This window comes from Penicillium manginii, assembly GCF_028828005.1.
Source record: "Penicillium manginii strain IBT 31320 chromosome Unknown utg000005l:1.0-5665137.0:1.0-5668048.0, whole genome shotgun sequence".
Lineage (NCBI taxonomy): Eukaryota > Fungi > Ascomycota > Eurotiomycetes > Eurotiales > Aspergillaceae > Penicillium > Penicillium manginii.
In genome coordinates this window covers 5,532,252-5,547,802 of record NW_026643106.1, presented here as the reverse complement: position 1 = coordinate 5,547,802, position 15,551 = coordinate 5,532,252, and the positions used below count along the sequence as shown (strand labels likewise).

General features: G+C 44.3%; 1 protein-coding gene across 1 annotated transcript; it reads right to left on the bottom strand.

The window, feature by feature from the left end:
* Positions 1–11,723: 11,723 nt before the first annotated feature.
* N7533_008361 (uncharacterized protein) lies at positions 11,724–12,186 on the bottom strand (the record flags this gene model as incomplete). The annotated part of the gene is made up of 2 exons (XM_057105011.1): positions 11,724–11,956; positions 12,015–12,186. The coding sequence occupies 2 exons, from the start codon at positions 12,184–12,186 to the stop codon at positions 11,724–11,726; spliced, it is 405 nt and encodes a 134-aa protein (XP_056959968.1).
* Positions 12,187–15,551: the final 3,365 nt, after the last annotated feature.

The window sequence follows — 15,551 nt, the reverse complement described above, 5'->3', positions numbered from 1 at the left end:
AACTCGTGTTCGGGGTTTAATTCTGAGCGGTTAAATGAGCGGTTAACTCAGCAGAATGTAACTTCAGACATGACTAGCTACCCAACTTTCGAACATACTATTTGAGCCAAAATTACTGCCCAATATCTCGATCAACAAAGTGAGAAATGGGTAAAAATCCACATGTCCAATTTCGTGGGTCAACCTAAAGTTTTTTGCTATTTGTTGATAGATCTAACTTCGTCATCTTGAAGGCGTGAAGCCAACAAGAAAGGTCGCAAGCGAAGGCCTCAACGATACCCTCTTTCTGACGACAATTTTCAATCAAGCATTGATCAGGAAACCTTCAACATTGACTGGTCCCTGAGGCCAGGATGGAGTTGCGAAGCGGCAGGGGGCATTTTTGATCGGACTTTAGATTTTATCAAGGGAGACGAAAGGTGGACTAAACCTTCCTTGGCTAGATAACGGGGTGATGAGCTTCGTCAAAAACAAGAGAGATCTGCCATGGCGACTGCCAGCCGATTCGGAAAACCTATATTTGGGGCATAAGGGATTTTCCAAAGAAGCCCCAGATTATTGTAGTCCGGTGAATTCGGATGCACTATCATAGTTATGCACCGTATAAGATTTATTTGCGATACATGGCCATCTATTGAGCTATTTGCTACTTTTATTATGAGATTTCGTTAATAGCTAATATGGTTGACAATTTATCTGTCTCTTTAATCAAAGGAATGATTCTAACAAAATCTGCTTACGACTAAGCTTAAATTACACAGTTTGTAGACAGGTACCAGTTATTGTAACAGCCCAGGATACTAGAGGTGATCTATCAATAATAAGTGGTATTCAACGAATACTATGGAGAGGGAAGAACGACAAAGAAAGGAAGGCACCTCAATAGTTACTCCGAGGCCTCGAATGTCTAAAGCATCACTGTAACCATGCGGCGTATTACAGTTATTTCTGAATATCAAAAATTTGGAGAAAAAGGCGAGACTGAAAACCCAAATTTTGGCGAATAAGTTCACTTAATACGCTTGCACAAGACACATTATCTATCGGATACCCTATAATAGCGCTCTATCATCTACGTCCTAAGATAAAGAATATTACACTTCTAGCTCAGATATAGCGACAATAGGATTCTGTCGGTAGACAGCACGCTCCTAAATTCCAGATATTAGAGCATTCTTTCAGAACAGTTCTAAACTCATGAATTACATTCACAAGCAGTAAGATACATTTACATACAGTATAAAGAATTAGCTTATTCCATTTCGTAGACTGCTTCTAGGCCAGTCCGGTATCTAAAGTCCGCCTGAGATTGGTAGTACGATGGTGGGGACATTTGCACAGCCGACGCGTCCGTATCCCCGCGAAGGACGCTTGACAAGCGATCTGGTGAGAATAATGAATAATATCCATTCGTCCATCTTGTGTTTGGGAATGGATATTGATGATCCCCAATGAGGGCTGGTTGGGATCTTGGCGACTGTATGCTTCCGGCTATCATGTGTCTATCATCATGCCTCCTCAATCTCCGCCGACTTTGAATGCATCTGGTTCTTGAGCAATTGCCATTTCGTGGGAAGGATCGAGGATCAGTCCTGTGCCGTCTATAAAATCTTTTGGACCTCGGACGATGACAAGTCTGACAAATTAGCTCTGGCGGTGCTATGGGCTTTTGTTCCTCTGGAGGAATCCTGAATATGGACCTGATTGTTGGAGGCCGTGGGACCCTTTGTATTCTAGCAGGTGTCACTGAAGAACAACCATATATAAGATTTAAGGAAAATAATACCCTACCTTGCACATAACCAGCTTTTGAAGCCACCGGTCCATTTCATTATTGTCAATTTCGATAATAAACTGTGCAATATTTTGCTGGGAAGCGGTTTCAGATCCTAGAGATGACCCGGCCTTTATAAGGTGGACTGCAATAAATAATACCTCGGTACCCTGTTCACCACTTCGAGAGTAGTTATGAACGTAGTCATTAAAGGATACACCTTCCTTCTCAGTATCGCTAGCTCTTCATGCCGAGCGTGGGTGATATATAGTACATAATAAAGTCCCGTCGAAGACCAAAAGTATCTAATCTCATCCAACAAAGAATTAATCATGGATACTAGACCATTCCCACGAATTCCTTCGCTGAGAGTCAGATTTCATCGCCCAGGCGGCAGCCCTTCTGAAATTAATGCTGCGCTTACGGATACTCAGCAGCAAACAGAACAATCTGCAGCCGTTGAACATTTTTTCAAATCTCAAATTCAAGAAAATCCAGCCGGGTGTACCATCCTTGCCAGATCTGGCGATTCTTACAAGATGCAACTGGAAGTTTTGATGCCGACAGGAATACGAGACTGTGCCGAGACAAGAGATATGATTGCCGCTTTTGAACGTCGTGCCAGCCTACGCCCTCGAAAGGAAACTCGTAAAATACATGGCCTAGACACTTGATATACTGTACCGATTTGTATGCATAAAAGATATACTTACGAGTGTTTGTAATGCATCAATTTCTTGACGAATTACCGTAGAATTTCCCGGTACCTTATGGTACTTTATTATATTGTAGTAAAAGCAGTTCAACTCGGGCTAAGAGATCCACCTTCGGGTTCGTTCTCATAAGTGTACAGTAGGAGCCTTACAGGGATTCTAAAAATTAGCTTCAGTTAGCTTTTTCAAGACTCAACCACCAATAAATTATCGCGGATAGATGATTGACGCGGCTGGATTGAATAGAGTGTTACAGAACTACGCCAACCTCATAGTATAGTCCTACCCTTACCTACGGGCTGTTGGTATTTTATGCTGCTCTCACAGAGCATGAATTCGAAACCCCTGTGATACCTCCGCAAAATTCAACGCGGTGCACGCTGTTTTGGTCCGTCAAGTGCTACTGGTATTAGTCATACCTCTTCTCTCATCTCCCAATCCTCACAAAGTTGGTATGCCGTTGAACGCATCACCAATCCTTCTTTGGATGTCCCCCATGATAAAATAACGGGTAGACATCCTTGTCGTCAGCCACGGACCGCGACATTAGTGGAAAGCAGCGCAAACCAAATTTCAGCACATACTATACATATTAACAACAACACGTGATATTCTGAAACGACATTTCAAAATTTTAGGGGCCTTGCCAAGTGTACTGTATAGCTATCTGTCACCGCATAAGTACCATGGAGATATAAAATGTTTTAGTAGTACCGTGATTTACCTAGTCTGCTAAAAACAGAGCGTCTCTGTATAAGACGATTCTCTGATGCTGTATTAAAGTACAGTACAGCAAAGTGAGGTTCCAAACACAATAAATGTTCAACGATGTTGACTTTTTTAGGTCATATGCAGCACTAGTAATAGGCTATCTACTTGTATTATTTCAATGCGTCTTGATTCACCAATGTTTCTTCCTCTATATAAGTAGATCCATATATATGGTACCTTGTGACTACTACACTTGCTGGAGCTTGGATATCCACGGTAAAATAGTACTGATGCAGTCCATGATCGTTTGGCTTCTAGCAGTTGTCGGACTCTCTCGTGGAGAGTGGCAGCCAAGAGAATTGGCAAGTTATCACCTGATGTTTGAAGGAACTACACTAGCAATATTTCGAACCACTCCATTCTAATAGGAAGTACTTACAGTACCAGAAATTTCCATTAATACACTTCGCACCTTGGGATCTGGGGGTTCGGGCCTTCGTAAAACTTCCCCTGTTTCCTCTCTCGAAGTAGGTGACTAACAAGTCAGACTGGGGACTCACCTGTTTGCAATATAACTACAGGCCTCGGATACACAACCTCCACCATTGAGAACATAGAGCATCTGAAGGATGTGGGAGACCAGCAATGTGTGGTTGACCCAGATAGTTGTGCCCGAGTATCACATGAAAATAAGACTTCAATACTTTTCTGCAATCCAGTGAGATCTATGTCCCGATTAAAGGAATGTCGCAGTAAAACCAGAGCTCATAATTTCTTAGAATCGGCTGCAACTCAATCTTTCATGCAAAGCACTGATTAATCCCGCCAAATCCATTATGGAGACATGTAATTTGTCGTCCATCTACACGTTTGGACATATTAACCATCGTACAGTAAAATTCGAAATCAGCTTTACCACCAAACTCTTCTCTTCTCTTTCACGGTGCCCCACTTATACCGCGCTATACCAAATTAGAGCAGGCAAAGACCCACCTATTTAGATCCAATGTAGCTTTACACGACCGTCAAAGATACTGTATTAAGCTGTTTCTTACTAAGCAACCCTGCTTCTTGTCTCTAGGGTGGCACTGTCTTTCCACTCTAGTGCCATCGTCATAGACTATAATCCCTTCATTTTTGCTTCCTAAAAAATTCCATTTTTCTCGTTATTTCATTCTATGAATGTATGGCCGACAGATTCTCGCTTAATAATAAAGAGAATCATCATTCTCTCTCAGCTGTTGCGGTATACATCTGCACAAAGTCATGGAAACAAAGCAATTTGAGACAGAGCTCAAGCAGAACATAGATATGGCAATCTTTTCCCGACTGCTTGAGACGGATTACGAAGAAAATCGAGTGACTAGCTCGACCACACTCTATACATTCGTCGAACGGGCTAAAAGGACTGTTGATGAAATGGAAAAAGCCCTGTAAGTCTTGATCATGATTAGTTCTGTTCATTGTTTCCTGTGTTAGGCAGGTGCAATGCCCGAACCCTCTTGTGGGATCAATTACTATCCTAACGGTTCTTTCTATCAGCCTAGATAGGAAGATGACTACGTTAATATCATTCGCAAAATCCCTTCAAGGCGCAGCGATGATTTTGGGCTTTTACAGAATTGTAAAAAGCTGTCGAAAAATTGGAAACGCTAGCATGACAGTAATACAGTATCCTGAAGCTCTTGATGTTAGGCTGGAAACTGGCCCTGTTTATTTAGAAGATGAGATAGGTAGCCTGAGGGATAGGGTGGATTGTGCTCGCTTAGCAATCGACTATTTCTACCACGCTGAGTAGTTAAATCTGAAACCAAATCCCAGAACTATTTCCCATCCGCCAAGCGTTTCGAATGAGTAATTCATTTCGAGGCGTTAGCTTTTTCACTTCATCAATCTATAAACGATGAAAACGCCCTGTTCGGGCTCCCATTCTACTTAGATAATTTCGATGTTCATTCAGAAAACTTGAACTTTGAACTCGTTATTTCTAAAACCCTGCAGCTGCGGTGATGTCCTGTCTTTTAACTTTGGTGCCACACTGGAGACAAGAAACAGGGTTGCTTAGTAAGAAACAGCTTAATACAGTATCTTTGACGGTCGTGTAAAGCTACATTGGATCTAAATAGGTGGGTCTTTGCCTGCTCTAATTTGGTATAGCGCGGTATAAGTGGGGCACCGTGAAAGAGAAGAGAAGAGTTTGGTGGTAAAGCTGATTTCGAATTTTACTGTACTACAAACGGTCCCTCGTGGAAAGTCACCTTCTCGTGGTGAGGGATGTCAGTAAGTTAGACTGCAAGGTCTGACCGAAGCTGAGAACTTTCCAAGTCGAAACTCCGGCGGAAACCCCTTTATTGGTTGTGACGACACGGTGGGAAGCTTTCAAAAGAACACGTCGACAACTTCGCAACGTCGACGAGCCTTCGAACAACCGACCTGCCTACCCATTCTCAACCTATACTCACCGGGTTTTATTCACAATAATTCACCTGCCCTACCGGTTCGATCGCATGTCGATTCGTCAGTCCTTCGTCTGCTATCTGGTGTTGCCGCCAGCGAGGCAGTCAGCTACTTCGGGCGTTAATATGAGAAGTACTCTCGGTAAATCGCTACTCAGGGAAGAGGTTCACGAAACTACATCGAGAATGGACACGTGGGGGTCCGGTGTCACAGAGGGATGGGTTATTGCTTTTGGGGAGAGGATATGATGACAACAACAACAACAACAACAACAACAACAACAACAAGAAATCGTTAAGGACATACCCGTATGGGCTAGAGGGGTTTTTGGCAGCTGGTTCAGCTTTTCCTCTCGAAAATGAGACTATGACAAAATGTATGCAGTGGAAAGATCAAATAGCGTATAGGTGCCCTCTAGGTTTGAAACCTCCGGGCGTAATGAATTGTGTGTGTGTGTGTACTACAAACGGGGATAGATTTTCTCTCCATGTTGGTGGCGAACTTCCAGGGAAAAAAATTGAGTATGGCAATTCTAGGTGAGGAATTAGATGTCTGTTAAGGACCTGCAATACTGCTACTGTACAGCGCACTACAGTACCTTACTGCACAACATCACCATGCTTTGCATTGATTCATCATGACATAATTCAAGTATAATCCATTATGTAGACCGAGACATTATTAGGTTAATTTATTGGATCTCAGAGTCGTGACGACTGTAGTATAAGCCGACTACTAGTTAACTAGTGTAGTGGGGGAGCTGTTCTAGGAGAGCAGTCGGGTGATGAGAGCCTTAGGGCCCAGCACCTTTTTGTTTTGTCTTTTTAAGTATCTGAGATAGCATCATTACAGTAACTTACAATCTACACACTCCTTTCGTTTCGCGGTATCGTTATTTTACTATTCCGTTTTGCCGCTTCGCTACGTATGGTTACCACTATTTGATTGATCGTTTGCTCGGTTATTTGCTTTGCTTTGCCGCTTACACTTGGTACGCTACGTGCACCCTTGCGGGTGTTGTGTTTCTTGCGATCGACCCGCTTGCACTACGTGGGCTGCCATTGAGCGTTCCCATATTTCACTAGTTACGTAATATTATACTGTACTGGCTTGGGCTATTTTCCCAACGCATGTTGCACGTATACAGCATGGATCGAAATCGGATTCACCATCTACACACAGAGATTCTTTGTCGATCGCTCTTTTGAAACACGCTAATTTGCATCTCGTTTAGTCATGTTTTTAGGTACGGAATTGTATTGAAAGATCGTATTGTGCGGGGTCGAGGTTGATATATTACGTGAAATCTGCTTACAATCGATCCGGCTACGTCATTGCGGCTTATGATAGCATCCCACTCTTGTCATTTCCTTACATTGAGCAGAAACGCTTTCGTGTTACAAGTCAATTTCCCTCACTTCATGCACTCTAAGACAGTCGCCTGTAAAATAACAATATGGGAAGGTTCAAGCCCAAGGAAGAAGATGGTCTTGGAAGAAAATTGGATATGCGAATATCTAGTTTATCTACGAACTGATATTGAGGTTGGTCGTTTCCCACACCAGCAATGTTCGAGAATTAGAGAGAGTATGCGGATGATTCAAATCAAGCTTTTGTCTTTGCTTGGTCAAGCAATTTCGTAGCAATTCGATTGCTTGAGCATCTTGACCTAAAGACTTCCAGGTCAAAGCTAGATTGCTCATACTCGTCAGCGTGTCGGGATGATCCTCGCCGAGCTTCGTCTTCCAAGTATCCATCACCTGTACCTGGAGCTGCTCGGCTTCTTCCCACCGGCCCTGGTTCCAGTACGTCAATGCTAGGTTATGCATACTCGACAGCGTGTGAGGATGATCCTCGCCGAGTTTCGTCTTCATCGTCCAAGTCTCCATCACTTGTATCTGGAGATGCTCAGCGTCTTCCCACCGGCCCTGGTTCCAGTACGTCAATGCTAGGTTATTCATACTCGTCAGTGTGTCGGGATGATCCTCGCCGAGCTTCGTCTTCCAGGTCTCCATCACCTGTACCTGGAGCTGCTCGGCGTCTTCCCACCGGCCCTGGTTTTGGTATGTCGACGCCAATTCGTGCATACTCGTTAGCGTGTCGGGATGGTCCTCGCCGAGCTTCGTCTTGCGGGTCTCCATCACCTGTGTCTGGAGATACTTGGCGTCTTCCCACCGGCCCTTCTTTCGATACGTCGATGCCAATTCGTGCATACTCGTGAGCGTGTCGGGATGGTCCTCGCCGAGCTTCGTCTTGCGAGTCTTTATCACCTGCATCTGGAGCTGCTCGGCCTTTTCCCACCGGCCCTGGTCCAGGAACGTCGATGCCAGTTCGTGCATACTTGTAAGCGTGCCAGGATGATCCTCGCCGAGCTTCGTCTTGCGAGTCTTCATCACCTGTACCTGGAGCTGCTCAGCCTCTTCCCATCTACCCTGGCTCTGGTATATCAATGCCAGTTCGTGTATACTAGTCAGCGTGTCGGGATGGTCCTCGCCGAGCATCGTCTTGCGAGTCTCCCTCACTTGTATCTGGAGCTGCTCGGACTCTTCCCACCGGCCCTGCTTTCTATACGTTGATGCCAGTTCGTGCATACTCTTGAGCGTGTCGGAATGGTACTCGCCGAGCATCGTCTTGCGAGTCTCCATCACTTGCATCTGGAGCTGCTCGGCTTTTTCCCAACTACCATCAAGCCAGTATGCCATTGCTAACATGCTTGTGCTATCAATGACTTCTTCGTGTTCATCATCAAATAAAATCCTTCTTTTATCTCTTGATTTTGACGCCATTTGTCTTGTATCCGCGATGTTACCGATTTGCGATGCATACCATGCACCTCTGTAAAGTAATGTAGCCCACTTTTGTAGACACTGAAGCGATGCTGGCCGCTGTGACATTGCGGATTTGACATGAGGAAAAAGTAACCTGCACTTCTCCCAGTTTTCGTATTCACCAGTGGGGAAGTTGTCGCACAGGATGTTAATGAATCTATCCTTCCATCGGTCTATTTGTCCATGAGATTTCAACCATGCACGCGTAGTCAGTTGCACCAGCCGATGCATAGTAAAGAAAGTGCTGTTCTCACTAACGGATATCAAAGAATAATTCCTTAACGTTGTAATATCATCTTCAAATTCGAAGTCTCTACCGGATTCAGATGCCTCCCCGTCACTGGAGCCGGCAAAGAGTTCGGAACCAGAGGTGCAGTTGTCCTCAGGCCGAAGCTGAATAAGGTTCTCTGGTATCCCTTGCCGGTCAAAAAAGCTCATGAATGAAAGTAAATCTGCTGCAGATGGATTTGTTTGGCGAAGATGATCGAAAGATATTTGCCACGTCACCAGAATTGAATTTCTTGCTTCCCAGTCTCGGGAGAGGCGACCTGCCTCTATTTCCAAAAGTCTTGTCGCTTTACGGTCACTCCCTTCGAAGTCTGCGAGGTATTGGGATACCGAATAGCGGGGCGTCCGGTTTCGAATATAGCTAGCAGCCTGTATGATCGCTAGCGGCATAAACTCCAACGCTTTTACTAATTGTAGACAAGCTTCGCGTTCCTCTGGTTGGCTAAGCTTTCTTCGAAGAAGCTCCAGCGACTCAGAATTTTCCATCGGTTCTACTTTAATAAGGTTCTCATGGTTGACAATTTGCAACGCAACTTCTCTGCTCCGACTCGTAATAATGATAGATCCATTTTGGCCTCTAGGAATGTATTCCAAGAGTGGCTTTTTTGTTAAGCCGTTCGTTGGACCTATCATTGGATCTCCCTTGCCTGCTGTCGGAATCGAGCAAAGGAACTTATCGTCATCGACATTATCAAGAATACAAACCCATTTCCCTAACTTCTCATCCCGGAGCCGGTTCTCGACAAGTTTGAATATGTTAACTTTCGGATCTTGGCGACCGTAGATTTTGGCCTGGTCCGCTATGTCCCGGAAACTTTGCTCGAACCGAGCTTCGTTGCTTGCGTGGACCCAGAAAACCCATGTCGCTGGCGATTTGGACCGGACCTGATAGGAGTATTCGATGGCAAGCTGTGATTTCCTTCGAGTTGTGAGCAAAGGCATACGTTCTCGTCGCTCGACACTCACCCGACACCGCCGAGGCCCACCAGCGCGATTCTCGACCCTCCCCCCTGGCACCGACGTCTTCTTATGAAGCTGATGGAGCAGTGTGTCGCGAGTGACGAATTCCGGATCGCGCGGGAATGGGACAGTTGATAGAGGGCTAGGCGGGGTTTCCGGTCGCTCTGGGTCAGGCAGTGGTTCAGTAAGCCGACCTTGCGACCGTGTCAAATTCCTAACTTACCCGATGGCAGATGGAATTCCACATGGCCGTCGTTCTTTCCGATCTGAAATCCACGATTGCCGTCTCCAAATGATATTGAGCCCATAATGAAACAAAGTGCCTTGCTAATAGATCATGATAAGAGTGCTTGTTAGGCCCCATGAGCTGAAAGAGGGGGAAGTCCTCAGCCTCGCCATCATGTGACTGACACACTCAGCCAGGAAATTCACACCACCCAGAATGCTTCCCGATTGATTGTCTGTCGATCATATTTCCATATGGGGTGGGGCTGGTACTGTTCCTGGGCACGGATCGACCCGTTCCAGAAAGTCAGATCCAGGCAGTCCGCCGTAGTCTGCCATAAGCAGCCAAGAATTTCCAGATCAAACGCTTTAACCTCACCATCAGAAGAGACTATTGCTTCCCAGTGAGCTCAAGCGCATATTCAGAAGCGATCGGATTACAGCTTGTGATTGGTACATTTGATCGAGAGATGATGGGCCGCTCTTAACTGCCTTTTTTTGAGGTCCCCAGCCTTTTGATGGCCACCAAGAGCTCCCAGGAACCGGAACATCATCAAGTCACGTGCACTTCCTAATACTGGGGACGCGCGCTGTCGCACGCCGAGGCCCTGAAACGATGAGAAATGAGAAAAGGAGATGAAAAGCAGGAACAGAAGTTCAAAGAGGAAAGTGACATCTGTTTACAAGAACTTGAAATGCAACCGAGCGAGAACCAATGAGATAAGTAGTAATTGGAAGAGTGACCAGGATGAACCTGGCAGGAACAGATACGTGTGCACAGTGGAGGCGACCGCGCAAGGACAGCAACACGTGAAGGGTCAAGTACCAGACCAATGAGAAGCAGGCTTGGCGCAAATTTGGTATGCTGTAAATCCAAGCGTCAACCCAGCGACAAGTCAGCCTCGTGCAGACCCACGGTTTGTAACCCCTTCCACTCCGTTCCTCCGTTTCAGGGCATTTCGCCTAAAATCTTTTCAGTGGCTCACAAAACGGAGGGGTGAGCAAAGGTGAGCAAATGAATTGGTTTTCCTTCACATCTGGTGGTTTCGCGCCCGTCTCTTTCGCCAAATCCCACCCTTCCCAATGTCATGATCCTTGCAGCCCTCTTTGTACAACATGGCGCCAAGACTTTCCCTCGCAAAGCTGGAGATAATTCAAGATGTGCTCTTGAGCAAATCACTAAATACCTCACAAATGGCCAATCAGAAGGCCGCCATTGTTACACGCCGGATAGACAAGTGTTCACCAAATTAGTTTTGTGTCTATGCATGTCGCTCTTCCGCAGTGGTCACTGCTGTGGAGGATGAGTGGTTGGTAGAGGAAGCGAATTCGAATTTTGGCTAGATAACCACTGCCAATGCGGATTTACCTTTTGTTTGCCTTGTTTGTAGGATCAACATTTTAGAAGCCCTCGAGGCCATACAAGCTTATTACGGATGCTATTTTTACGCTGTCATTTACAAGTGTACTGGAATACTGCCAAGAAGGGAGTTTGGGGTAGATTAACCGTAGTGGGTATAGCGGCGTTTCGGAGGAGGATTCGAGAAAGAATCTCTGTGTGTAAGTGGTGAATCTGATTTCGATCCATGCTGTAGTAATTACAGTAGCTACCTTTTCTATCAAAAAAGGATTCTTAGTTACTATATTTTACTACTATAGGAAAGGTTATCTAGTGCGTAGGGCAGACGTCCCTGTGATAATTATACGACCCAGTATACCGGCAGAAACAGACATTTTTCTGGCAATAGCCATATCATAGCTACTGTATCAAGGTATAGGTGTTTGAGTACCGAGATGTGGGGTTATGCACTTGCTGCCGACTTTAAAATTGTTATCAAGTAAGCAGCAGAACTCTTTGCCTTGTTGGTTTCTGAATGACACGCCCTCGGAACCATTTCCTCTAGTCACATTCATCCAAGCAACCTGTTGCCCATTCTCTTTACCACATATATCAAGCTTGAGTGTAGTTGCATCGGTGCTCGTCCCATTTATAGCAAAGTCTAGACATTGATCATCTTAGTCACTAAAAAGTAGCCTATCATTTCCTCTAGCACTCACTTGAACAATCATCCCCCTTAAGTGCGGCGAAGGGCTCTGAGTAGCCAGTACAGCCGAAAACACCATCAGACCATATCCTACACGCACCCTGGTTATTAAAAACAACAAAAGAGTGACTAACTGCGAGCCTTGCCAGCAGGCTCAATGATCCAATATAGGTGACGGATCGCATTTCTGGATTCAAGAGACTAAGAGAGATTAAGATGAGTCTTCTTCGATTGTCACGGTGCGATTGGGAGACAGGTGCATCCTTATAAGTTAAATTTTTTCCTTCTGCTCTAAGCACCAGTAATTCCTTTCGTCAAATTCCACCTCACAAATTTAAAAGACAACCAGCAAGAAGCTTGTCTCGGTAGAGTTCTGTCTGTTAGGCCGGAGATTCTAGCGCTCTGCTCGAATGAATAAACGGCAACCTCAGGAGATTTATCTTCACCCTATCAAAATAGACCGTCATAATGATACTACAGTACAGTAACTTTTCAACTGAAGTACAGTAAAGACCTCTTTTCGAGCTTGGACACATTAGTGCGGCTGTTACCTGTAGCTACAGTGGAGAATTTTGTTTCATGTGGGCATTCACTCGATGCTTCGCATTTGACCAAGATCATCGAGGAACAACACGTAGCTTCAAGCCGGAATTGTGCTGTACCATAGTACCTGCATCACATACTTAGGGTCTCAGGGAAAGCACCTAGTAACCGAGATTTCCTTTTACCTCATTATCAGAAGAAATTATTACAGTACCCGTGTACTGTCCAGTGAATTCAAAACCAGACCCTTTTTCGGCTACTTAATTTGGCCTACCTGACCGTAATAAGTTCCCTTTATGATTGCTGTTAATAATACCGGGAATCTGTTTGCGTCCGCCTCTGTACTATAAACAATTTACATAAATAGCATCATTCTCAAAATTGGCATCACAGTAATGTTAAAAACACGAAACAATTACAACCAATGAAAGTGCAGTAATTGAAAGGCAGTTTATCAATGGCTAATCACACTAAGCAGTCACTTCATTTATCGGAGACGCATAGGTTCCAATATTTTGTAGGCCTTTTCTCAAGCCACAACAGACATATTAGTACAGTACAAGTCCAGTAATGTACCGTAGCGCGTTGAACGATCATTTTTAAATTCTGGATATGATTCAAATTTTGTTACAGTGAGCTTAAAAGCGAGCTGTATTTAAAACGTCTTTCCATTTGATTGAGTCTCTTAGACCTATACCCAGCGTCAATTTGGCCATGGTTTTAACCACATTGTGGCTTCTATTGGATTCAACAAGTCTCAGCATGTTTGTAATCCTAGATTAGAGACACAAAATTGACCTTGGGTTGGGACTTATTACTGAGATATTACAGTGAACCAGATGGCCTTCAGCATGGCTATTTGATGTGGTATGAAGTTGGCATCGGAGCTTGTGGATATACCAACCAAGCTTCGGATTTTGTCTGTGCTGTCTCACATACCATATTTGATACTATGGCACAAGGGTCCAATCCGAACGACAATCCAATTTGTAATTCTAGCATTAAGCTGATTCATGATGAGGAGTCCATTGATGTTAGTGTTGTGGATAGATGCGTGGGATGTGAGCCGTCGCACCTAGATGTGAGCCCACGTGTGTTCCAGCGCTTTTCAAACCTAGAGACTGGAAAAATACAAGTAGATTGGAAATGGAACCCATCACATGTTAATGATATTACTGGGACTCAATTTTGGGATGCGTGATATCCGTATCCCATTAATGTACTGCATTTTTCTTTTCTTCTATCAAGTATCCCTATCCTGTATACTGCAATCTATTATACTGTACTGTGAACAGCATAATGGACTTTTTTGCTTTGTGCGGTATTGTATCATAGTGAAACTGGAATATTAAATTATCCTGAATTTTTAATACATTAAAATCATGATGCATACCGTAATTAAAATATTTAAAGTAATTAAGATCATCAAAAAGAGCATCAGTAGTTATCTAAGCTATTTGGGCAAGGAAGGTTCTAGAATAAGGCACGAAGCGACGCCAGTTTTGAAGCTAATTCTCCCTGTTTAACGTTATGAGCTAGGCACACGCCAATTGGCCCGAGTATAGTTGTTCACATGCAGTCGGTGTTCAACTTCGAAACAACAGTAACTACTTAATCCCCGTAAATGTTACCCCGCATTCTAAGCAAAGGTCTTTTTTCTACCATGAGCAGCTACACGGTTCTTGCGGTCATCTGTTTTCTCTCTCGGCTTGGGAGCACACAGGACCTTACCAGTCGCTTTTCTATCGCAATATGCGATTACTACAACGAATCACTTTCTATGAATGCTCTCAATCTTGATATTGGAATTGGAAACGCGCTTACTTTGGAGAGACCTAAATGTGGTCAGCAAGTACTTGAGGCACTAGAGAAATGTCCACCGAATGTTCCTTGCTCTGAGATTCTTCTGTCATTAGTGCCTTCAATGAGCCTTGGCACTCAATCTGAAGGAGTATATGCTACAGAGGTTCGGAAAAGAAACGGTAATTTCTGCCCAGCGGTAAATAATAGACAATCTACCGATGGCTCAGGAAAATGTAAGTTCTTTCACCTGTATATTACTGTACAGGAAGGGATTGATCTAAATACATCTAGCCTTGAACTCCCCCCACGGCGCCCCCAACCCCGAGCAGCTCCCCATTATCTAACAAGACGGGATCACAATTTTTAAATACACCCACAACAACAAGCAAACCGGCGCTATTCCAACTAGGCTGCTTTGTGAAGTAAGATTTTCCTAGCCCTGCCTTTGTGCGATAGTACTTGATCAAGTCTGACTCTCTATTGTACTGTACTTGACTATAGATTCACAGACATCTCATCCGGCATGTGTTACTGTCTCGACGGAAATAGTATAGAGTATTCTGAAAACTGCACCATTGTGTCCTAGATGTACCAAGCCCAGGTCTAATAGAATATTGGCCGAATACTGTACGGGATCTACGTATTGGCATCGGCGCATATGTTTATTGGCCTGGGGGAGATACTCTGATTCTCATTTCGTTTCGCTCGTTTTTTCTTCTCTTCATCCCACTGTCTTTTGACAAGAGAAAACTGCCACTCAAAGAACAAAACAGCCGAGCCACACACCAATGTTAAACTGGACGTAACAATTACCGCCGCCCGAGCAGTCACAGACCACGATCCCCCGGTATAAATAGTGATGAGGGTGTTTACCAAACCGGTGAAAGAGTTGATGACAATAGGCCTAGTACAGTATCTCGGATCAGTAAATATATAATTTTTGTCTGTGGTGTATCATTACATGAATATCTTCCTGATTAGAAACACTAAGTTTCTTTTTAACTTCCAACAAAGCACGAGCTCTCCAATAACTCCAATACAGCAAAGTATGCCAGCAGCCCATAGGAGAGGCACGCGCTCAATATGACCATATAGCTTAGATCCGATTTCGTTCTTTGTTGCAGTTGGTTTCAAGGTTTCAGATGATCTCAGAGATGCAAATGTGCCTGGCAGCACGAGATAACCCGCCAATAGAACCCATGCA